At 35.9% G+C, this 24675-nt stretch overlaps 3 protein-coding genes across 18 annotated transcripts in view; 1 reads left to right on the forward strand and 2 right to left on the reverse strand.

Moving 5' to 3' along the window:
• The window catches only part of LOC138184443 (histone-lysine N-methyltransferase 2C), a 28927-nt gene extending 14804 nt beyond the window's left edge, over positions 1-14123 (reverse strand). For 6 of the 15 annotated variants that reach the window (XM_069122401.1, XM_069122407.1, XM_069122406.1 and 3 more), the window contains exons 1-23: positions 13606-14123; positions 12358-12536; positions 12043-12250; positions 11750-11923; positions 11449-11673; positions 11114-11357; positions 10899-11016; positions 9862-10787; positions 8030-9770; positions 7787-7948; positions 7575-7704; positions 7279-7493; positions 7050-7174; positions 6117-6359; positions 4078-4213; positions 3891-3994; positions 3139-3817; positions 2875-3054; positions 2567-2779; positions 2206-2490; positions 1567-2112; positions 1305-1480; positions 600-752 (exon numbers count right to left, since the gene is read on the reverse strand). In XM_069122401.1, the coding sequence (XP_068978502.1) occupies positions 600-752; positions 1305-1480; positions 1567-2112; positions 2206-2490; positions 2567-2779; positions 2875-3054; positions 3139-3817; positions 3891-3994; positions 4078-4213; positions 6117-6359; positions 7050-7174; positions 7279-7493; positions 7575-7704; positions 7787-7948; positions 8030-9770; positions 9862-10787; positions 10899-11016; positions 11114-11357; positions 11449-11673; positions 11750-11923; positions 12043-12250; positions 12358-12511 (7137 nt within the window). In that variant the 5' untranslated portion in view covers positions 12512-12536; positions 13606-14123. Of the gene's footprint in view, positions 1-599; positions 753-1304; positions 1481-1566; positions 2113-2205; positions 2491-2566; positions 2780-2874; positions 3055-3138; positions 3818-3890; positions 3995-4077; positions 4214-5600; positions 6360-7049; positions 7175-7278; positions 7494-7574; positions 7705-7786; positions 7949-8029; positions 9771-9861; positions 10788-10898; positions 11017-11113; positions 11358-11448; positions 11674-11749; positions 11924-12042; positions 12251-12357; positions 12537-13605 lie in introns of all 15 variants that reach the window. The other 9 variants (XM_069122413.1, XM_069122411.1, XM_069122410.1 and 6 more) reach the window with 7 other exon arrangements.
• Positions 14124-15178: 1055 nt separating this feature from the next.
• On the reverse strand, positions 15179-23542 carry Spag1 (Spag1 axonemal dynein assembly factor). 2 transcript variants are annotated; one of them, XM_069122421.1, is made up of 11 exons: positions 23348-23542; positions 18038-18208; positions 17613-17886; positions 17317-17527; positions 17058-17219; positions 16861-16988; positions 16682-16785; positions 15980-16616; positions 15803-15926; positions 15571-15741; positions 15179-15487 (listed from the first exon to the last, which is right to left on the reverse strand). In XM_069122421.1, the coding sequence occupies exons 2-11, from the start codon at positions 18190-18192 to the stop codon at positions 15399-15401; spliced, it is 2055 nt and encodes a 684-aa protein (XP_068978522.1). In that variant the 5' UTR covers positions 18193-18208; positions 23348-23542; the 3' UTR covers positions 15179-15398. The 2 variants fall into 2 exon arrangements, with proteins under 2 accessions (XP_068978522.1, XP_068978521.1); XM_069122420.1 differs by lacking the exon at positions 23348-23542 and adding an exon at positions 18932-19063.
• Positions 19185-24675, forward strand: part of LOC138184451 (ras-related and estrogen-regulated growth inhibitor) — an 87569-nt gene continuing 82078 nt past the window's right edge. The window contains exons 1-2 of the mRNA XM_069122435.1: positions 19185-19492; positions 20699-21867. Coding sequence (XP_068978536.1) covers positions 21807-21867 — 61 coding nt within the window. The 5' untranslated portion in view covers positions 19185-19492; positions 20699-21806. The remainder of the gene's footprint in view (positions 19493-20698; positions 21868-24675) is intronic.

The raw sequence follows: 24675 nt of genomic DNA on the forward strand, positions 1-24675 counted from the left end.
CTGAAACAAGGCACACTGACCATCCCAATAAATAAAAAAAAAATACAAACATGCAAATATTTTACTCCTACAGCGATTATTAACATAAACATTATTTAGACAAACTTATCATATAAGAATATAAACATAAAATTATAATTATCATAAAGCAAAATAATATACATGATCTGATGAAGCCTAGTGTTCTTTTATTCAAAACATACATGCACACAAAAAGATGCAACATATTTTATTAATAGTATATATTATATGTAAGAATTATTATATAAAATCTATAATCTTTTTAATCACTATTTTATAATCAGATATTATAAATTTCTATTTTCATAAAAATTTTACTTGTAGAGTGATGTAGACTTATACATATGTTACTATATTCAATACAATACACGCAGAACAAATTTTGGTGACACTAACATATTCTTTTCTCTGATTAAATTTATTAAACAATTTAATTTAATAAGAACAATGTATAAGGTAGGAAATAAAGATGGTGCAGAAATACTAAAAATAATCTAGAGGATAGAATCTTTGAATTTTGATATCATTGCAGGTGATATATTGTGCTGAATGCTGAAAAGTCCCCAAGTCTTGCTCACCTGCAGAAGCAAGGGTCTTCGGTGAGGGTGAGGTGTCATTGCGGGCGTACCAGTATGTACCACAGGGGCCATTGGTGGACCCGCCACCGGTACTGAATGCCCTATATGGACTGGGGGCCGCGTCATACCCCGCCCACCTGGGCACAGCCCCATCTAGACATGCACCAACACCAATGCATTGCAAACACCCAGGCGAAAACACCATTTTACCACAGCCAATACTTTTATATTAAATAAATTACTTGCCTACGTCCTACGTTCATAACAAATTCGAGACCTCCTGCTCTCGCTCGTTATATTTAAAAAAACTCGATACTTCATATTACACAATTACATTAAAATTCAAAATGCTACAAAATTACAGGATTAACAATGATTATTTGACATTGAAAATACAACATCCGCGCGTATACGTCAACAAATGTTTCGTAATGGATGTATCGTGTATAGAAATCTAGAGATAGAATAGAATTTATATGTAAGAAACTAAGATTGTTATATTTAATTTTCATTAGGAAAGTAAAGAACGATTTTAATAATACGTGTTATGTTTTTCATGAAGCGATCATTGCTTATCAAATTGCGAGATATTTAGTATTCTCGTGGTTAGAAGAAAGTGTTATTAGATATAATTGCATAAAATACTCAAGATTAAAGCGATGCAAAAACATCAGAACATCGAGAATACGTGTAAGATGTACAAACCTGTATGGGTCCGGGATAAGGGGGTGGTGGTCCAGGATACGGAGGTGGAGGTGGTGGCGGCGGTGGTGCAAGAGGCATACGTGGGCCAATCATATGATTTACAGCAACTACCCTGCTAGGAACATTTGGTACAGCTACTCTCATCCCAGCTACAACACGCTGTTGTTGTTGAGGTACTACAATAATAAAATTTAATTAGGACCGACATTTAAAGTAACTTTTTAAAAATTGTATACCATTACATATTTCAAGAATCGCTTACCTTGGATATGTGTTTGTGGTATTCTCTGAGGATGTCCAGGAAATGTGGACGGATAACTGACCGTAACGGTGTTAGTTGATGTAACAACGCCAACTGCTCCATCAGGCGAAAGCAAGCGAGTTCCTGGAGGCATAGGTCTGCCCATTGCCGCAGCTTGCTGCACGTGCTGATGCATTTGTTGTTGTACAACAACAGCTTGAGCATGTGATTGAGGCATAATCGTGGACGGTTGCTGTGGTGTTTGTGATGTTGCAGTAATAGGTGTTACTGTTTGTGCTTGTGTTGGAGCATTAGACGTTTCTGTCGGCGTTTGTACAGTAGCTGTCGTACACGTGTCACTTATGTCAGTGTGCACCGCACTCGTTGCGCCTAGTTCTGTCGATTTTCGCTCCTCGTCCTTAATCTCCTTCTTTTGTTTTTCATCCTTCGTCTCGACCTCAACTGGTTCTAAATCTAAATCAAGTATATTTGTTTTCTCACCACCGGTTATGTTGCCTAATTCGGGATCTGCGTATTCCAAAATATTAAAATCTGCTCCCATTTCAGCTGTAATGAAATAGAGAATTCAAGTTTATATTTATACTTTGTGTTACACAATTAATTACGATACATGAATTATAGTCTAGATATTTTACTTACCAAGCAGTTCATCATCATCATCGCCTAGGTCTCCTAATATTGCACTCACGCCCTCGACCTCAACCATCGGTGCTCCCTCCTGTTCTAATTTCTCAAGCTCTGCAGTGACGTTGTCAGGAATTTCTGATGGTTCAGAAGGACTAACAGTGGTTTCACTAACTGTTGCTGGTATCAGAGGTGCTCTTATACCAACTCCTTGCTGACCTAACATTCTAATTCCCTGATTTAGATTATCCTGGGATGTTCGCACTATCCGCTGCGTTATATTTTGCCCTTGATTGGGATCTGTAAATATGATATTTATTATAAAAAATAATAATATATATAAGAATAATATATATAATATAGAATGTACATCCACCTGGAAATCTTTGTTGTTGTAAAACGTCATAAGGTTCTGTAATAGTATTTCTTGCGGCTGGCATTCGTGTTTGCAAAGCTTGATTTCCTTGTAAATGTTGTTGAGTTATAGTTGCAGCTACTTGTGGTCTTTGCAGAATCATTCTAGTTCGTGGATCTATATTCTGTATCCTAGCATCTATATTTCCCGCTACAGGATGTCTTGTATTTATTCCTAAGTACATGTTAAATATTATCAATAAAATAGGACATACAGAACATATTTCATAGCCATATTATAGCAACAAGATAAAAAATGCAGAATGTTACCAATTTGATTTCTTATCAAAACATTTGATTGGATGGGCATCCTAGGTCTAACAATACCAGGTGGTAGAGGATGCCTGAAAGTGCCTTCGCCAGTATTATTTGTTGCTTGAGAATGTTGTGGAAGTTGTACATGACCCGTATCAAATTGTTGTTGATTGTTTTCTGTATTACTTTGGCCATCTAGAAATCAATATAAATATACATACAATTTATGTTTTAATAAAAAAAGAAATACTTTTTTTTAACTTATGCTATATAACATACCTTGATTCCATGTAGTGCTCACAGGCTCTATTTTTTTACTAAACTGCTGTCTTTGCAACAGATCTCGTAATTGCCTGTTTACTTCTGGTTGTTGACTGAACACTTCAGGCTGTTGCGAATCTTGTCGAGGTTCTGGTCTTGGTGAGGAATAATTTGAAGCGGGAGAAGGAGTGGGAGGTTGGCTACTATAAGGATCAGGCGTACGAGATGGAGCATATACATGAGTTGAAGGACGAGTAGTAGGAGCATTAAACATAGGCCGCGGCGTACCTGGCGGTTGAGAAAAGACATCGCTTCTTGGGGACGTGGAATAGTTTGGTGTGCCACCGATTTGTGACCTAGATGTTTGAGAACCTTGAGAGTAAGCTTCGGTATTGTCAAAACGTTGAAAATGGTCCTGGGATTGTGATGAAGCTGGAGACTGTGGAAAATCATGAGGAGACTGTGGTGCTTGCGGAGAAAATGGAGAGGGCGGTTGTGTAAAGTTATTTGGCATCCCTGGTCTAACCACAGTCCCAACTGGACGTGTCATGGTTGTACAGGGTTGATTAGGTAAACGTGGCATACCCTGGTGAGGGCTTTGAGGTGCCAAACCTCGTGTAACTTTTACGGGAGGAGTCGCAAATGTATTACGTGAACCAGGGGACTGTGAAGCTAGTGGTCCCATATGATTTCCATCCTACAAAATAATTTGTACATATTTATAAAAATTTATTATAATTTTTGTTTGTAACTATAAATTAAAATTATACCTGTGATGTGGAGACTTGTAATTGTGTCGTTAATCCAGTAGTATTGTCAGTATTTATTTGAGTTGTATTATCTTCACTTATTTGTCTATGGACTCTGTTGATAGCTATTGAGGAAATATTTGAAAGTTAAAAGTAAAATCTAATGTTTATTGCAGTATATAAATATATATAAATGAATATTATATACCATGTATACGTTGGTCATGAATAACTTGTTGCTGCATATGTGCTTGCTGTTGACGTAGTGCTTGCAATTGTTTCCATTGACGTTCTTGTTCAGCTTCTCTACTGGAACGATCTCTATTGGAAAGTCTCTCTTGTTCCTGTTAAATACAACTTTGTTAGATCTAAAGAATTAACCATAACAGAAGATCATTATATCCTTACAGTGCTTATTTTTAACATGTTATAATACAAATTATTTAATAGCTATAACATACTTTTATTTCAAAGATGTTCGATTATTTGATTAATAAAATAATTGAAGAATATAATGACCTATTTTTCTTTTAAAGCAATATAAAATATACAATAAGGCAAATTGACAATCAGCCAAAATGTACTTCAAGTTTAACATTCAAATAAAGTAATGACATATTACTAAATTAATATAATTAGCAAAATCTTAATATTTCCGTATGTGCAACATAATTATAATAACCAGCCACCATCTAAAATAAGTATTATTTAATCAAAAGTTTGTATAAAAAACTCTTCTTTACCACACAGAACACCCATAAACATTTATCTCAGATTAATTTGTAGTAATTTCCATGCACTGCATCACTGAATATAGAAAATTATGTTTTACTCTATTAAAGAAAGAAGATTGTTTTTTTATGCATATCAAAGAAGGAAAGTATATGCTATATTTATAATAAAAATCATTTACACACGATTGAGAATATAATTAATTATACTTTAAGTATACTGTTAGTGAATAAAAATTTAAATTAGTTATCAAATATCAATAAATAATAATAATTAATTATACAATTATAACATTGTATAAAAACAGTAAGTACAACAGCTTGTACAGCTAAAGGTATAAGCGTCTGAAAATGTAAAAAGCAGCAGACGTTAGTAAAACTAACTATAATATTGTTGTACATGGGATATAATATACTACATTGCAACAAATATCTACCAATAACTTGTAATACAATTCATAAAAAGCAATATACTTATATGGATAGATAGGAAGGGAGATATATTTGTATATTATATCTGTGGAATAACAAGGAACAGGAAAAAAGAAATAAAAATGTGCTACCAGTTGTCTTCAACATGCCATATACAATGTACTGAGGTATGCAAAATAAAATATTTACAGTACTGCAGTCTAGCATAATATATATTCAATAAAAAATTGTATATATAATAAAAAGTGTCTGATCAATCAAACTAAATAATATCCAATAAATGTAATACACCTTGATAGATGCAAAGGCAACATAAGATTGCATGATTCATCGCATCAAACCAATGTTCCAAAACACTATTTATCATATCAATGCAATACATTAATGGTACAGGGTACTCTAGATTTTGAGTGTTTCAGATTCTTGGTAGGAATAACTAAAGTGTCACTGTTGCATAACACAACAAGAATTCTAATGTCTCTGATCTAAAGACGGATAAAGGACGCTAAATGTCGATCAGACACGTGGCACAAGGCAAGACACTAGAGGCACAGAATAGGTGGCTCACCATAGCCGGGGACTGTACAGGTACAGTGTGAATAATTGCAGTGGGTGGCGGATCGTAGTGCTCCTGGCTGAGGGAAGGAAGGGTGCGCATGATTTCAGATGGGGTGAGCACTCTAATCTGGTGGTCTACCGAGGATAATTGGCGAACAGGACCTACTCCCACCATAACGTTGGTAGTGGGGGATGCCTGAGAAATGCTCAGACTGTTAGCGATAGTACTGGTACTGATCGTAATGTGAGCAGGTGTAGGACGTTGCTGGGATGGTGATGTTTGATGCTGCCCTTCACCGGCGCCCGTGTTGCAGTAAGAAGAAGCAGTTGCTGATGTGCAAGGCGTGGCTGGCGACTGAGCTACTCTAGCCTGGCTACCGGATATCTCTTGGTGCGCCAGGCTGTTAATGGAATTAATAGAATTCACAGAACTGGGCCTGGGTGAAGAAGAAGGGGTCGTGGATGTTGGAGAAGGACTTGGGGAAGTAGATGTTAGCTGCTTCGGCGGTCCCTGCACCGCACACACCTCCGCATGATGATTACTGCTAACTGTTGATACTGTCACTCCTGTTGTCGACACAGTCATTCCATTCTTTTCCTGTGTCTTTTCACTGCCCACTGAGGTCAAAAGCCCAATCTGCCTTTGGTTGGAGGCCATAGCTACTACTGGAGAAACTTGAGCTGATGTCATAGTTGTTACAGGTTTGGTGATGATGGTAGGTGCACTTGTTGCAGTGACTGGGGTGGTGCTTGGTATATCCTTGGATATCTGTCGGTTCAAGGGGTGCCTCGTTCACACACTTACATTATAGTATTCATGGCTTACATATTTCGAAAATACATCATACAAAGGCAATAGTGTAAAATTCAATTCTTCGGAGGATTCTAAGGAGCATGAGGGAACGCTATCGGGGAAAAGCTAGATTTAAATCAGTATTCCTAAAGTAACAAAAATGGGCATCTACGCTTCTAATGGAACATGATCTGACTGAAGATATGGATATTGTTTGAAAAATGGCGGTTCAAATTTAGAATGTAAGTAAAGAATATGTTTCGACATGTGTATAATTAGGTAATAACATTCATGATGATGACCAACATAGAGGTAAAGCAATCACATATTATATCCAATAAAAATGAGTAAGTAGACTTTAATATAGCATATAATAAGTCAAGGAGATATATTATAAGTTAATGTAACTGTTCATGAATTTTTTATATTGCATTTGGTTATATGTCTATGTTTATACATTAACAGGTTCCTTCTTTAAACAGATCATGTAAATGAAACCTCAATAGTTGTAAGTACAGGTATTGGACACAAAGGACAAGCTGTTAGTTTGACCTGTGTGTTAGCACAAGACATCTTTGAAGATGAAAATGGATACGTATCACATAAAGATTCACGCTTTTCTAGCACTTATGTTATCATTACGAGTATCTTAGAAATTACTCCTACCTGTTGAGTTTTTTTCATGCGAATTGCGGCTCTATTATCTCGTGCCAGTGTTAGGTACGGAGCTTTTTTATCGTTAGGTAAAGCACGCCACTTCTTCAGTATTTGTTTACACCTTTCTGACCAAGCTTAAATAATACAGGTAATACAATTAATATAATCTTTAAATTGAACTTACGTTGGAAATAAAATTATATTAATTCAGAATAACAATAATAAAACGAATATATACCCGGATATTCTGTTTTCCACTCTGGGTGATTAAGATTTGCATAAAGAACAGAAGATATAGTTGCTCCCGAACCTAGAGCTTCATCGGCTTCCATTTTAAGATTACTTCTTTGGTTGTATGAAATTGTAGTATTGCCCGCTGATGAGGTACCCTCATCATCATGATTGACCCATGGACTCGGTGGTTCAGAAAAAGCCGGACTAAATTGTGGGCTACTACAAGAAGAAAAATAAAAGGAAATAATTAAAATTTTATCTCATTTCTTAATTTTATGTTATATGTAAGTACCAACGTACTTGCTGTATTCCGAATGATAAGGAGACGGCGGTGGAAAACTCATTGGAGAATTCAGATTAGACTGACCAACAGGAGGCAATGTACCAGGTACTTGAGGTCTTTGAGGTATAGGCATTGTAGTTTGTATACCTAAATTATGTTTGCAATGAAATAGAAAGTATGTAATTTAAATCGTAATTTCTTATTAAAAAGTATGATTAAATAAATTTACCAGGATGTGGTGAAGGAGATACAAGTGGTGTGGTAGAAGGTGCAGGGTGTGGAGGTTGAGCTTGAACAGGAAAAACTGATGATTCTTGAGATTCTTGAGATTCATCAGTTAAAACTCCTTTGAATATTTCTTCAATATCTTTACTGTCCATGTTAGGTAGTCCTAATAAAGACATAATTAGTCATTATTTGATTCATGTTGTTATAGTAAAATCTTAGAAAAAAAGAAAAAAAGATAGCTTACCTGTATCTCGGACCATTGATTCCAAATTGAAATGTGGACTAAGAATATCAGTCAGTTCATCTTTAGTCGCCCCTGGTGTATCATCTAACTCATCTAACGCTTCGCTAGCTTTAGCTAAGTCTTCATCCGGTTCATTCATTATAGTATTAACAAGATCACTATCAAGTAAGTCACCTGAAATAGGCAAAATGTCACCAAGGGCTTCGGTATCACTACCTTCGTCATCCACAATTTCTTCACGTTTTATGGGTGGTTCTGGAGGTACTTTCTCTTCTTCTTTCTCTTGTTTAGCTTTGACTTGTTCCATTGCTTTTAGTTCATCTTGAGATAACTGAATGGTATCTGCATTCCCGGATACATTTCGTTCGCTATCTGATTCGCTGCTGCTTTCCAATTCCTTTTCTTTGGTTGTATCCATAAGATCTTTACCAAAGAACGCCTCCTGCATGTAGAGAGGAAAACATTCAGAAAGTTTTGTCTTTGGTTTTCTTCTCTGTGGTTTTCTGCGTGGTTTGTCATCGTTCACGCCGACCACGGAATCTGTTGGTTTTTCTGGATCTCCATCTTCTTCTTTATCTTTGCGAGTACCTCTTATTCTAACAATAAAACCTCCAATGCCTAATTTTTGCAAGTTACGTTGCCGTTTTCGTCTTAAAATTGGTATGCCATTTTCAGTTGTATAAATACTAAAACCTTCTGGTGGTGGTTGATCACCACGTGGTGCCCATACCATGCCTTCTTTGAGTACCTCTGTAGGTTCATCTTTAACATCTGTTAAATCTATTTTTCCTCCATTTTCTTCTAAAGAATTGTCTAAACTCCCACCAGCAACTACAGATTCTATAGTAGCCATTATATCTGCTTCTTTGTCAATTAAGGGATGCATTTTTCTTCTTTTCTTCCTTGTTTGTTGATGTTCTGATGTTAATGATTTTATATGATTCATACCAGCTTCAGATAAATAAACGCCATCAACCAAGTATTGTTGAGGGGAAGGTTTGTACAGTTCAGGACTGCGTGATGCTGGTGGCGGGGAGCGAGGATATTTATTTGGTTGTGGTTTAGGTTGGTTACATAAAAGATGGGGCGGTGGAACATCTCTTGGACGACAAAGTACACAAATATAGCCTTCCTCTGCACATTTCTCTGCTTCTGCTTCGCTTTTAATCGAGTCACACGTGCAATGTAACCATCTTTCACACTGAATGCACTGTATTATTAGATCTCCTTCAGTATATGTTTCTTGACATGATATGCAGGCAGTGTGAGACGCACAGGGACCACACTGTGTATAATTTTTTTGCCAGCTACTATTAAATCCTGGATCATTTGAACCACATGTTTGGCAGTGTGCACACCATTTACACTTCCATGTGCCATGTGGCACATAATCCAGTGGTGGATCCATGCAATAAATATGATAACTGATATCACAATCATCACATAAAATCAAACGAGCTTCATCGTTTCTTTCACCACAACCTTCACATACTGTACAATCAAGGCACCGCCAACCCTTTTGTAATATTACTTTAGTAACTTTTACATTAGCGCAATAAGGGTGATAACATTGACCACATTGTGCACAAGCAATTAAACACCCCTCTTGGTCAGTACCAATTGCACCACACATTACACAAATATCTTGGGTTAATACAAATTTATCCTTTGCAGAACATAATACGAGTCTATTTTCAATCCCTGGTTCATCTTCTTTTGAAAATGAGTCTGACATTGGTCTCTGAAATAATTGATAGATGATTAATTAACAATCACGTTAATACATTTTTGAAAAAGAGAAACGCATTAAGAAATAGTGCACAGAACCATACCTGCAATCCTACACCAGGTACACCAAAGATACCTCTCATTTTTGCTTTGGGCCCTCTTTTCCTTCCAAATTCTGTCATCTTTTGTCGCTTTTGATATCCAAGTTTACCAATTCCTTTCGGGCGGCCAATTATCCCACCTCCGAGTCCTAAGCGCTTCTTCGCAATTTTAGTCGCACAGAATGGTTTTCCTTTTCCAAGACCTATAGAATACAGTGCTTCCTCTGATCCTCCTTGATAATCAAATTCTGACGAATCTCCATCACCATACAGACTTTCTTGTGACGCACTTAAACTCAAATCTCCACCATAATCATCAATATTATCTTTTCTTTTCACAAGTGCCATATTTTTGCAGTGTAGACAAACATATTCATAATCAGGTTTAACGTCTTTACGATGTTGGTAAGTTAATGGATCAGCCTCAGGGTCACAGGTACCATGAACAAATTTTTTACATGCACTACATTGAACCATTTCCCTATATGCGGCAGCCCGATATGCCTTTCTACAAAGAGGACACGAAAAACCTTTGTTCCTTTGTTGGTAACACGAATCACATACAGTGTAATGGGAATGCCACCGTGATGAAAGACCAGCGCCTGGTGTACGTGAACCACAGTCTGTACATACACGGCAGCACTTACACTTCCAACCATATTTAGGTATAGATGTAACAATTGGTCGTAAACAACTAGGATGGTATGCTTTTTCACAACGTTCACACAACATTACTTTTGAAACATCTTCTGGTTGACGGCACACTTGACATACTCTGCAAGATACACATTGCCAGCCAGCTCGTACACCAGGTAGTAGTGCTAAACCGACACAACTACCGTGGTAGTGTTGGCCGCAGATGGAACACATTACTAGGTTGGAAACATCTCCCATCCCACAGCAATGCATACAAGTAATGTCACCGTTCACTAAAAAATAGAATATATAAATATGCACATCTAATATATATAGATATTGTACACAAATACCATACATATTGTACACAAACTGTATCAAAAAAACTATCATATAGCACTTACACAAAAGTGGAACTTGTCCCAAGTGTTGACTACAAAAGAGGGACAAACTTTTTGTATCCTGGAAACAACTTGAAGCTGCAGCACACGGTAAATGAAAATAACGATTGCACGACGCCACCTTTTTAAAAAAAAAGTATGTTATGATCTAATATGGAATTAATTATATTTATATAATAAAAATCTGCAAAAAATTATAAAAGAAAAGAAACACTGACTTTGCAAGGAATTCCAGCTCCATAATGAGAACAACAAGCGCAACGTCTCGATGAAGCTTGTACTACCGCTGGGCTTAATATTTCTGTTGTTAGCTCTTGAGTGTTGCTTGACCATACTGCACAAGATTGATGAACATAATAGTGCCCAGTTGACTCAAATAACGTTCCTATTTCCGGTTCTTCCGAATATCCTACTATGGTTAATTCTTCCACTGGTTCCGAAAAATTTGTTAGACTAGTATTTCTATAAAAAATAGTTTTTTTTTATAAACAACTTAGACAACATTAAAACAACTTTATAACATACATAATTATTCATTATAATTTTCAGATACCTGCACTTAGCTAGACTCTTTTGCCTACGACAAGTCACAGCACCAGGACCTGCTGTTCTCGGACTTTTGTCTCCAGTAGATATATCAACAAGGTGATCGGTTGTTTCGTCACGATTAGCTGACTTTTCAGGGGTAAAACCTTCAGGACAGGTAAATCTTAACAACTCACCCTGACCTAATTGACTTCTTTCACCCAAATTACATAAAGCACATACTTTCCCTGGCCTAGAAATTAAAATAATTATTAACTTACAGTTCCAGTTAATATAGAAATAAAAACTGAAACATTAAATATTTTTACCATTGTTCTGGAAAATATGGTGGTTCTTCTGGTGCTGGCATGCATCTCTCAGTGTTAGATGTCTCTCCATCAGGAGTAGCATCTTCACCAAGACGAAGAGGACTTGGGGATTCTGAATGTGTATCATCATCTTTACTTTTAGTACGACGTGGTACACCTCTTGCATATCCAAGACTAAATAAATAAAATAATAAATATAATAACATAAAAAACATAAATATTCATATATTATGTACAAGACAACTTAATAGAGAAAGTTATATTTATGCATTTCAATCTAATAAAATACTAACCCTTTTCCTCTAGTCGTTCCCCTTCCAAAAGGTCTACGAGTACCTCCACCACGTGTAATTCCAGGTGGCCGTTCTTTTCTAGGTCTACCTGGACCCCGCCTAATATTTAGAGGTTTACCTCCAGGGAGTGGAAATTTCTGGTACCGTAAAGGATCATGAAAAGCTTCATCTGGGGTTACTGCAAGAGAAACAAACTTTTGTGCTTCCTCTGAAATGACATATAATTTTTATAATGATATTATGTATTGAAATGTTATGATGTGTAAACCATTAATATTATAAATTTATCAAAATATAATGAAAACATATACTCACTATTACCAGGAGTTGTTGGTACAGGGCCAAGTAATTGATCTGAATTTGCTGGTGATACAGGAATCCCTGTTGTTTCTTCATCTTCATCTTCACCATCAGAGGCTTCATCTAGTTCCATTTCTTCCTCACCCTCAAGACGCTCTTCATCATCCATGGCACCTCTACGTTGCTATGTAGTCCTAAGTAAGTAAATCATACATCAAAAGACCATTATTTATGTTTTAAATGTATATCTATGTCATAATCACATTAAAAAATTATATTAGAATTTGTGAAACTATTTTCCTATGAAAGTTAGTACAATATCTCCTCAAATTATCCATATGTTAGCCTATTGAATATTAAAATGAATATAGTAACAATTTTTTATTACATATGTTAATTACATAAATTAAATTCTTTTATTGTATTTAAAAGTACTATAACTCATAAATTATCCTCAAGAAACATTTTTTATATGTATATATCTTTATATAGTAGTGATAATAGATGGGTAAGTTCATAATGATATTATGGATATAGTAATTATAATAGCATTTAAGAGAATTCATTAGGAAAAACACTGAACAAAATGTCATATTACATATAATAGATAGATTAACTTCGACCTTGACTGTATCTCCAACTTTAAATTTCATATTTCTACGCTTATTGAAATAAAACATCATATATCACTGTAGATATGCACTTTGAAATATTAAAAATCATTAATTAAATGTAAGATACATAGTCCCATGATCAAAAATTTAAATTTTCCTTGACAGTAAATATATCTTACTGAACATGACACAAACAAACCTTCAAAGTAATAAAAACTAACAGGAAACAGAAATTCTCTTTATCCTTAACCTTTTGATTAATATTCGATCATATTTTAAACCACTTTTATAAATATTTTTACTATAGATATCCAACATTTTGTGAAAGAATATCATACTTTACACGAAGATGTTCTGAGCACAATCACATAACATTCATAAAATTCGAATGATTATTTAATCTGCCATCCATTTTTCACTCATTAAGGCTCCAAAAAATAATTTATAAGTGAGAACTTTTAACTCTGTTGGAGTTGTTACCGATAATTCATGTACGAGTGTGGTGCAAAACACATCAATCATTTTCCTTACGTGTCAATGGTTATTCCTATAGCCGTATCATAGATTACTATGGTAATATTTTTTTTCATAGAAAAATATCGGTCTCGCTCAAAACTGTATTTCACTGTTAATAAAAACATTGACTCGCCTTTGGTCCGAACTCACATAGTTTTTAATCTCTTTACAGTATAGACCTCAGTCAGCTACAGCAGGATGGCGTGCCGCTCGACAATCGGCGGTCATTACACAGTGGGGAAAACCGAGGCACTATAATCACCGAAAAACGCCACTTTTCATCACCAAAAATCACAAACTGTTCTTGTCACTAACAACAGTATCATCACATACGAGACATTGTTTTGCTGTTGGTTTCCCGCGTGCACACTTAACTTAGACTAAATAAGGCAAGGTAGAATTTTGTTGGCACGGCCTTTACGGCGACAGTACGCCATTGCTATGTCAGAGTTTGCAGGCTATAAACATACCCGGGCCGCCCGTAACCACGCCGGATCACGTACCTTCCAGTTACTGTTGTCTCCTTAGCAGTTTCATGGTGGCTTTGCACGCGGAATTATCGGGATCCTCGTCGAAATTCGCACGGCTCATCCAAGTAAACATCTTGTAGTAACAGAAAAAAATGTCATAAGCTGCTTGAACGGAAGAGTACGCAACTGACGAAGCGCTAAAGTCACGGAGTCCGGATGTCGGAATAAAACCAGAGTGCGCACTCGCTTAGGTGCTCACATGTGCTGCCGCCATCGTCTAATACCCGAAAACGTGTAGGAACCATTGATACAGAGAATCGAAGAAAGGATACACCAATAGAAGTTTGCTAACGCAATAAGTTTTTTTAATAATATTTAATTTTATTTTGATTTTGTGTACATTTTACAGAAAACGAAATAGATCTCTGCGCATCAGGGATATCAGGGATATAACTTGTAGAAATAATTAGTAACTTGTTTTAGTAAAAATATTTTTTATTTTGATATATGCAAAATAAGATACAAATTTATTAATAATTTTAATAGTTTAGATAATGTTATATTTAATCGCGAAATATAATTCGCTAATAATTAACTATGATTAATTATTGATAAAATTGAAGACAAAGGTATCATAGTGTATTTTCTTATGTATTATCACTAAAACGTATAAAGTTGGTATTCATTGCTGAAGTGTCACTGTAAAATTCGAAATATCTTAAACTGCGTATATACTTAGTATTCTTCGGTGCAATAAATTTGTCGCAGTAACGAAATTTCTGATGTTCCATGTTCTTTTAGGAAATTGAGTATGTTTTTTATGGCTATAAAACAAAAGTAAATGTCATAATAATGATATAAATATTATGTCTTCGTATACGATATTAAATTTTCATTGCGGATATACCTTGTTTATCTTCAGTGCTCATGAACATACGCACGATTGAGAAACGTTTCACTTGGCAGAATGATTTCAAAAAATTATTCAGCAGTTCCGTGTCACTGGAAGTGCAAAAGTGCCGTTCCAAACAATGTAAGATAATACTGAACATGTTTCCATCTATTTCATTGCCTAAAACTAAAATATTTTTTATAGCAAAAAATTCTATAAATTTGGTACATTTTATTAGGATACGAACTAGATCTCTGCGCATCAGGGATATCAGGGATATAACTTGTAGAAATAATTAGTAACTTGTTTTAGTAAAAATATTTTTTATTTTGATATATGCAAAATAAGATACAAATTTATTAATAATTTTAATAGTTTAGATAATGTTATATTTAATCGCGAAATATAATTCGCTAATAATTAACTATGATTAATTATTGATAAAATTGAAGACAAAGGTATCATAGTGTATTTTCTTATGTATTATCACTAAAACGTATAAAGTTGGTATTCATTGCTGAAGTGTCACTGTAAAATTCGAAATATCTTAAACTGCATATATACTTAGTATTCTTCGGTGCAATAAATTTGTCGCAGTAACGAAATTTCTGATGTTCCATGTTCTTCTAGGAAATTGAGTATGTTTTTTATGGCTATAAAACAAAAGTAAATGTCATAATAATGATATAAATATTATGTCTTCGTATACGATATTAAATTTTCATTGCGGATATACCTTGTTTATCTTCAGTGCTCATGAACATACGCACGATTGAGAAACGTTTCGCTTGGCAGAATGATTTCAAAAAATTATTCAGCAGTTCCGTGTCACTGGAAGTGCAAAAGTGCCGTTCCAAACATTGTAAGATAATACTGAACATGTTTCCATTTATTTCATTGCCTAAAACTAAAATATCTTTTATAGCAAAAAATTCTATAAATTTGGTACATTTTATTAGGATACGAACTTGAATTTAATTTCTTGACGTCTAGTGATCTCAGTAATTGGGCGTATACTTCTAAGTCAGTATCATTTTTCAATGACCGCCATATGCGCATAAATTCGTATCCATTTTCAATATTTCCAAAATCCTGAAAATAAATTTACGTTAACTACAAGCTTTTTTTCGTTATTAGTTTTATACCTTCGGAATATATTTTTCCGGTTTCCTAGTTTTATTTTTATATTTATCCGCAACTTTTACCTTCCCACGTGATGTGTTGTTACAGTTCTTGTTCGAATTACCACTTTGTTCGCTATTTTTATTCAAATTTTTAGCATTCGGCACTTTTACTTGTTCGTCATCGTTCGTTTGACTTTTGTTCGTGATATTTGTATTCTTATTTGCAACCGTTTCGTTCGATTTAACTCTAACATTTGCGTATGTATTATTACTAGGCTCATTAGGTAATTCCTCAATAATAACTGAACTAGTTCGGCAAGGAGGTCTTGTGAAAGAAAAAATTGATTTTTGCCTTGTGCCTAAAGCAGGATTACTCTTTTCTTGAAATTCTTTAGGTATATTGGAAGAAACATTGTTAGGAGAAAAAACAGAGTTTGTGGTCGTCCCTCTATTATCGTTCTCAAAACAATACTCAGCTTTAAAATGTGGTCTGGGTGTTAAAACATGTGACGGACCCGGCGCCCTGTCACAAAAACATATGTAATTCGGTAAATTGAATGTTGAGCCAAACAGCGAAAGAAAATTTCTAGTTTCTCCGATTTCATTTGACTGTGATCTTTTATTTATGTTTTCTGTTTGTTCTTCTGTGATTGTCATTCTAAAAAATATCAGAATTAAATAGATTTTTGAGTTCTTATAATTAAATATGTTTCTTTATCTTACTTTACTGTTCTAGAGTCACATGGTTTCCTTAATTTTTTTACGCCGGTAATCGCTGTTATATCGTTTGGTGCTAATTTCAAAGCAGCTTCGTAGTCTGCCAATGCCTAATAATTATACATATTTTTATTTAATACAAGCTTTTATAATCAAGGAAAAAATTAGTGGATATATTTGAATACCTCAGATAACTTTCCAAGATGTTCTAAACTCGTAGCTCGACGAAGAAGGGCTTTAATATTCGTATGTTCTATGCTAAGTACTATGTTGCAGTCACTAACAGCATCTTTGTACTGCCGAAGTTTAATGTCTGAAAAAATATAATCGTATTTGACCGAAATTTTTTTTTTAACGAAATGAATGAAATAAATTTTCTTACATGTCATCGCGCGATTGTTGTATGCAAGTATGTTCGAATTCATTTTTATGCTAGTATTGTAATGCTCCAACGCTTCCTCGTAATCTCCAGCTCTGAAAGCCTCGTTTCCTTTTTCCTTTTCCTGTTCTGCCATCACGTCCAATTCGGTTCCTGTCAGTGCAGCTAATAATACCACATTTTCTCATTTTATTCTTTCAATACAATATTTGAAATAATTAGAGGATTATTTTATATAAGATAAGTAGTTTCGTGAACATACCTTTATTAATAAGAGTATGTTTTTCCAATTTCTTGTTCTGAATCATTTTTTTCTCTTTCTGCTGTAATCTTTTCGCTTTAACCTTTTGTTGTTCATCTTGTATATCTATTTTATTCAATTCAGTATCAACATCATATTTATCCCAAGCAGCGTAATTACACGGAGCAATTGTTTTGCTTTTAACACTTTTCGAGTTTTTTTTAGAATTTTTCTAATTGAATTAAAAAAAACAGGATGGAAATATTTTTAAGTGAAATTACGCGTTGATCTTAGTACAAATAATTAAATATACATACCTTTACAGATTGCTCTTTAAATTGTCGGATATCCGGTGTGAAGTGAAAATCTAATGTTGTAGTTTTCCCTTCTTCTAAGTCTCTTTCTCGAATCTGCATTTCAGACAACCAGTCGTTAATACCCTTATCAATTTTCTTACATTCGTTCGGTTCTAACATATTGCGTTTAAGAATGGGTTCAGACTTTCTTAATATTATACTAGTTGGCTTAATAACGCTCAAGCGTTTCTCCGCATGCTTTAGTAAATCTGGATAGTGTCCTTCTTCACCGGAACTATCAATAAAACATAAAAAAATTTTGTTGTTACTAAAATTTATACATAAAACGCATTTAAAATTAAAAACATTGAAAATTAAGTATATAGATAAAAGTTTATTAAGGAGACGATTTTTGAAAACGCCGCCGATTTATAATTTCTACTTACCGCAGTATAGTCACTATGCGCTCCAACTTTTTTGTGTTCGCACATTCGGAAATGTATTCATACGAAAGATGCTCGACCGGTATATCATATCTTTTGAGCAAAGATTTTTGTCCAGATTTCGCATTGCGAATAACGTCCGCATCAGTCTCGAACATGATATCAGACAAGATACTGTTCACTGTAAAAAATATATTTCTGTTAGAACCTAATTAGTAACGTTACCATGGATACACACATACTAAATTCTTAGTTTCATATAGATGTATAGTTTATCTACTAGGTATGTTCACATATTAGGCTCAATCGATAAGACAGGAAATCTTCTTTATGATGCGTTTCCAACAAAAGATCACCGATGAATTAGATGAATATATATACAGCAACGTATGCATGCGTTCATTCAATCATTCGGTACCTATTCATTATCATTAGGTAACATTTGGTACCTAATGCTCCATTAGTTTAAAAACCTAATACAAGTAGTTTAATAGACAGATAGTAAACTACTCAGTATCATCTAGTCTTAGAACTTTTATCCACGTGAAATACGTTTTTGTTCAATTCAAAACGATTTAAGTACACGAAACTTTTATGATGGATCATATAGGTTACAGAGAAACATTCTCAATTACTAGTAATTTAAAGGTACATCTTGAAAGTTAGTGACTGCAAAAAATACCTGCACATAACCTTATTTTTCAATGAAGCGCTTTTTTTTTCACGCTCTACGTTTCATTTCTACAACATCAAACTTTTGGAGTGGAACTATTAAATAATACGAAATTTAATATATTTGGACCAAATTAATTGGTATGTAAATACTATAATAAATGTAATTGTGTACGTGCAGGTATATTTTGTAGCCACTGTATATATTCTAATAATATACTTTACCCTAAAATAGTAGCGATAATAACGCGAATTCTATTTCAGACTATTTTTGATAAGAAGTCGCTTCCATCCAAATTGATAACGTGAGCGTGATAATTGGAAGCAAAAAATTGTTGTAGTTATACGAGCGAGCGCCTGCGTAGTTACCTGTACTGGCGGACACGCGCTTGCATACTAGCGCTCGCGCATCGGTCTCCGGCAGTCCGCTCCGCTTACCTGTTAACACGGCAGTCATCTTGTAGCGTGGAGCGGTACGCCATGCCGTGGCCGAGGCGTGCAGTGGGCACGCTGGAGAGTGCATATTAGACAGTGCGAAGCGCTCAGACTCGAGCATTCGCCGGCGAGCGCTCGGTGAGTTCGGTGTAGAGGTGTTTATGCGTATCGCGTGTTCGCTCGCTCTCGTTCGCGTATACATATTCTCATCAGTGAATTTCGCCTCGTTTCGTCGCGTATCATTACGGTAAACAGTATCAAACGTACACGAGCAACGGTAGACCACATAACGGCCAATCAAATCGTGAAATTATTCATCAAGTGAATTTATTGTCACAAGTGGAATACCAGGTATTTATTCATGCGAATATTTCTACGTTTCGTATCTTCTTACGTAGAATCGTATCAGATAGTATTATCGAAAGCAGGCAAACACGAGTAACATCTGTTCGCTGTTTAATATTTACATATCGTGCTCGGCCTTCTGGAGGTCGCGTCGATAGGGAATTTAATGGGAGTCCATTACGCTTGATTTATGGTCTGAAAATGTAATTCCAGATAGCGCTTTCGTTTGAATACAAACCTCTTCTCGCTTGGAGTACGCCTGCAGCGTGTAAGACTATGCGCATCTGTCATCGGACGGGCACCATATAGTAGCTATCAGCGATAAAATATTTAACCTGCAAATGAGCTCTGTCGGTGTACGGGTTATCTGTAAAGGACACGTCGAGAAGTGAAACCACGCACGATTTCCCGGTCGTCAATAAATAAATATCAAAATACAGCACACTCACGCGTAGTATTCTCGAATATTTGAATTTCATTTCGCGACGAGGTTATATACCATAAAGAACAATATGTTATTTCATTTTCGCGGTCGTATGATGTACGACGGATGCTAGAGTGTGTTATCTAATCTACGTGACTTAAACCGGCAAAGAAACGAAACATAAATTGATACACGACATCATTTACGGGACCGATACGAAATCTCGTAACTCTCGTGAAAATATAATTCGACGATCGTGCGATATGTCTCTCGTTTTCTGAAAATACGCGAGTATTCGCGCCGGATTCTCATGCGCGCCAGGTTCCGTAAAATTCTAACACGACTTTTACCAGTGTTCGCGTGTGAAACGGTGATTTGTCAGCGGTTTCGTTCGATATAGAAAAAGTAAAAAGCGGAAGATAGAAAAAGAAAGAGAAAGAAAGACGCGCACCGGAAAAATTTGATGAAAGAAAAAAAGGAAGAAAAAGAAATTCGAGCGGCGCGACGTAGGAATTGCAGGGGAGCACGTGGGCGGTGCTTGAAGTCTAGTTCTGCGCGCCTCTCGCTTCCAGTATTCGTCTGCCCGTCCGAGGGAGCGCGAGTGTTACTCCGTTGTAGCAGTGGCGCGCGCGCGCGCGCCTTCTAGCCTTTTTTCGTAATCCGGACGAGAGGCCGACGTTGGCGGCGCCAAGCGAGAAGAGAAGATGAGGAGGGAGGCCGTCGACCCGTTATAAATGGAACTAGCAAGACAGCATTTCTTGAATCGTTTCTTCTGTTATTATTCGCAGCGTGTCGGCGCACTAGCCCGCATGTTTGTCCGCGGCGTTACCAGAACCTGCACATCCTCCGATATTATTATCGCCGTGGTCCAAAGGATGCAATCGAATCGTGGCGACCGTGGAAAGTGAAGTTTTCGAAAGGAAAAAAGAGAAATCGAAGGAGCGAGAAATCGACGGACAGAAAGTGGTATTTTTTGATGACCAAGCGACCAGTGTGAAACTCTTGACGGGCACGAATTATAGTGGCGCCTTTTTAGTGAGCGCGAAAGAGAAGAAATTTCAAAATTCGAGATATGCCCGTGGCGACATACGGTGTACAATTCTGGAAGTTCGCAAACGGTGATAAGTGGACAAAGTTCGAAGATCGTGTTTTACCTGTTGTTCGGTCGATAATATACGGCGAGTCTCGGTTTCGCGGTTGCACGCTCGTTTAAATTGGCTGTCACAATTCGAGACGCTCGGTGCCGACTTGTTCGCGAGAAGATTGCGACGGTCGAGCCAGTGAATCACATCTGAGAGCGACATTTCGAAAGATCGATGTGTCGTCGGGTCTAAAAAGGTGGCTCTTACTCAACGCCGTTTATCGCGCCATTGGGGAGCGCGTGCTTGGAATGAATGCCGCGTTTTCAACCGCTATGTGAAGTTGTCCCTACAGTTTGAACGTGATTAGTGGATGCGCTACAAGAGACCGAGTGTCACCGGTTGCTTTGCAATGTGAGTAAATAGAAACTTCGTGTAGAGACAGAAGAACCGAGGAACAAATCAAACAACCACTCTTTAGAGGTTTTGTTGTCGTTTGAATATCGTTGACCCGATGTGAATGTATTCGAAGGAAATATTCGCGTCACTTCTATAAAGGTTAGTTACGATATTTTTGTCTGTGAACGTTTACATTTTTCGACAAAATATATTTCTCGTAAATCGTTTAATGACGGGGTTCGTATATGTAAACGTTTATTCGCGATTCTTCTCTCGTGTATGTGTGTGATGTGAATGGACTTTAATACGGTCGAAACGAAAGAAACTGTAGGTCGAGTGAAAAGTAACACGAACAGTGTTAATCGGACAGCATATGATGTGCAAGCGCGGCTCGAACGACACCTAACATCCACGTCTGATGACAAACGTGAACAGGATCAGGGTGGTCGTCCTCGGCGGCCCCAGAGTCGGGAAATCAGGTAACCTAAAAATTTTTTACCTCAATTCTTTAGTTCGTCGCGCGCAACACGAACTTTAGTGGCGCTGTCAATCATAACGTAGGAAGTAACTGTATGAAGCGAGCTGATTAATATCAGGATTCAATTAGCAAAATACGATTAGTTTCTTTTAACTCTTTGCATTCGAGAACTTTTTCGGTCGGGCGTAGGAGCTACTCCGGATGATTTAGCGTTTACGTGACGCGTGTCTTACAGCTATTGTAAAATGATTTTATATACAAATTAACTTACAAAAACATTATATTCTAATAATTTATCTATATTTACATCTTTGAAAATATGATTTTGTAATATTAATTTCTGTTTTTTTTTTGTATGATAATTTATGAAGCATTCACCAAGATGCATTCTTGAATATAATTGATCTCATTTTTCTACAGTTCAAAATCAAGTTCATCCTCATTTGAGCTAATTTCACTTCTGAAAACCATTTTTTTAGGGTTTCTAAATTATAATACTTTTGCTATGATCTTCGAATCTAAACTAACATCGGAGACGTCGTCAGAACCATAATTTCGGAGGCATATGGAACTAAATATTTTATCTCCATTTTAAAGTCTATCATTTTACACTTTCTAACAAAGAACGCGAAGAGCTAAGGAATCAATTTACGTATCAATATTGCACTTTCATCAATTGGAGATGTCGAAATCTAACATAAGCAGGGACTGTCGCCTCTCGCTCGCCACTGGAGTTGCAATATGGAACGCCGTGGTGACTGAGAGTCGCCTCTCGAGTGCAAAGAATTAAATATACAGAGTGGTTGGTAACTGGTGGTACAAGCGGAAAGGAGGTAATTCTACGCGAAAAAAGAAGTCGAAAATATTGAATAAAAATTTTTCGTTTGAGGCTTTGTTTTCTAGAAAATCGACTTTGAATTTTCGCTCGGTACGCGTGCACTTTATCACGTCTCGTTATAACGAATGTCACTGTAGATCATTGTCTCGATGGAAAAATTAAAAAAAAAAAAGAAAATTTTTTATTCTATACTTTCGACTTCTTCTTTCGCATAGAATCGCCCCCTTTCCGCTTGTACCACCAGTTATCAACCACCCTGTATATGATTTCAAATAGAGATATAGAATAAAAAAAAATGTAAATATACAGAAATCACTGGTTAGTGATCTTTATAGTTATTTATCACGATTTAAACAGGAAACGATGGTTATTTAACGTGAACTTAATGCAGTAATGTGATATAACAACAAAATTGAGACGATTAAATTGATAATTCACAACTCAATTCACAACTTACAATTAGCAACCCCGAACAACTTGGCAGCAACTTACAACTATCAACTCGTAACAACTCTGCAACAACTTACAACTAACAACACGTAACAACTCGGCAACAATTTGTAACTAACAACTCGTAACAACTCGGCAATAACTTACAACTTACACAACTTTCACAACTTACAAATTGTAACTTAATACTTACAGCTTGCAACTGAGTAACGATTGATCCACAACTGCTCGGAGCTTCCTTGCTTCTGCAACTAGTCGTAGCTTACTGGCAACTGACTAACTTAATCTTCTTACCACGATTTTTGTACTCTCACTTATATTCTACAAATGTGCATGACGCATTGTCAGGTACATCCTTTTCAATTACCCAATATTGTAAAGGGCCACAGGTATACGGATCTCCCTTCTTTCTTTGACCCATTGGCACTTTTATTGCTTTTTACCTGTAGTTCATCGAGATTTTCTCCGATAGTACAAATATATTTATTTATATACAGTTAACATATGTTGTATAGGTATATATTAAAACTACGTTTGAATAAGATTTTGCCAGGTCAAAATTCTTTTCCATTCAAGCATTGAGAACCCCTGCTTTTCTTCTAAAGGTTATTTCTTCCTCTTTTGTTTCGTAGATGTCTTTATTACAAAATTTTTCTCATATCTTAAGTATCATAAACTTTTTTTATTTATGTAAAGTCGGAGGTCGTCAAACTAGAAAACATTAGCATTGCCTAAATTATAAAAATAGCATTCGATCAAATATGTATCATTAACGACTAAATTATCATTGTACTATTAGAATAGCCTCGAGTATCTCTACGATCTGTTACTTTATTATTATCTATAGTATCAATCGAATTCTTGATTTAATCATTCAATCTGGCCGAACTTGAAGGCAAGAAAAGACATGTATCATTGTGCTATGATTATGGGAAAGTGCTTACGTGACAGACTATACGGATATAAGCGTATCGAAGAGGTATTAATTATAGTGGGCAGTACTAATATTGTGTCGTGTAAAGCGTGTAATTTCTGCACGTCTATCTAATACCGCGGCAACGGATTGAATGAAAGTGCCGTTAAGATGAATACGTATAGTCTTCGGTATAATACGATGCATTAGTTAGCCGGACAGTCGTACGATGCGTACAAAGCGATCAAACGAAGGCAATAAGGGTAGTTCACCGACCCCTGGAATTAATCCTATTAATAAGCGACAGAACCGATATCGTGATCGAGATGCGTATAATTTGAATAAAGTTGAATTAAACAATGAACGATAGGGTAATATAAACGAGGAGATATGAACTTTCAACTATAGTTACTCAGACGAATCTAAATTTTTATTTCATTCGTTTAAAATTAAAACAAGCCGATCAAGTTGCGATTAGGTTTAATAGTGACTAGGACTTTCTGTTTTCTGTATAAGTTCAAAAATTCTGTGGACTGTACTTCTAACTATATTTTTCAAAATTTCTTCGGTAATTTGATTGTTGGGCTGAATAATCATTTCCTTTAATT

The sequence above is a fragment of the Bombus flavifrons genome, chromosome 10 (assembly GCF_040668555.2).
Source record: "Bombus flavifrons isolate JBK064 chromosome 10, iyBomFlav1_principal, whole genome shotgun sequence".
NCBI classification, from domain to species: domain Eukaryota; kingdom Metazoa; phylum Arthropoda; class Insecta; order Hymenoptera; family Apidae; genus Bombus; species Bombus flavifrons.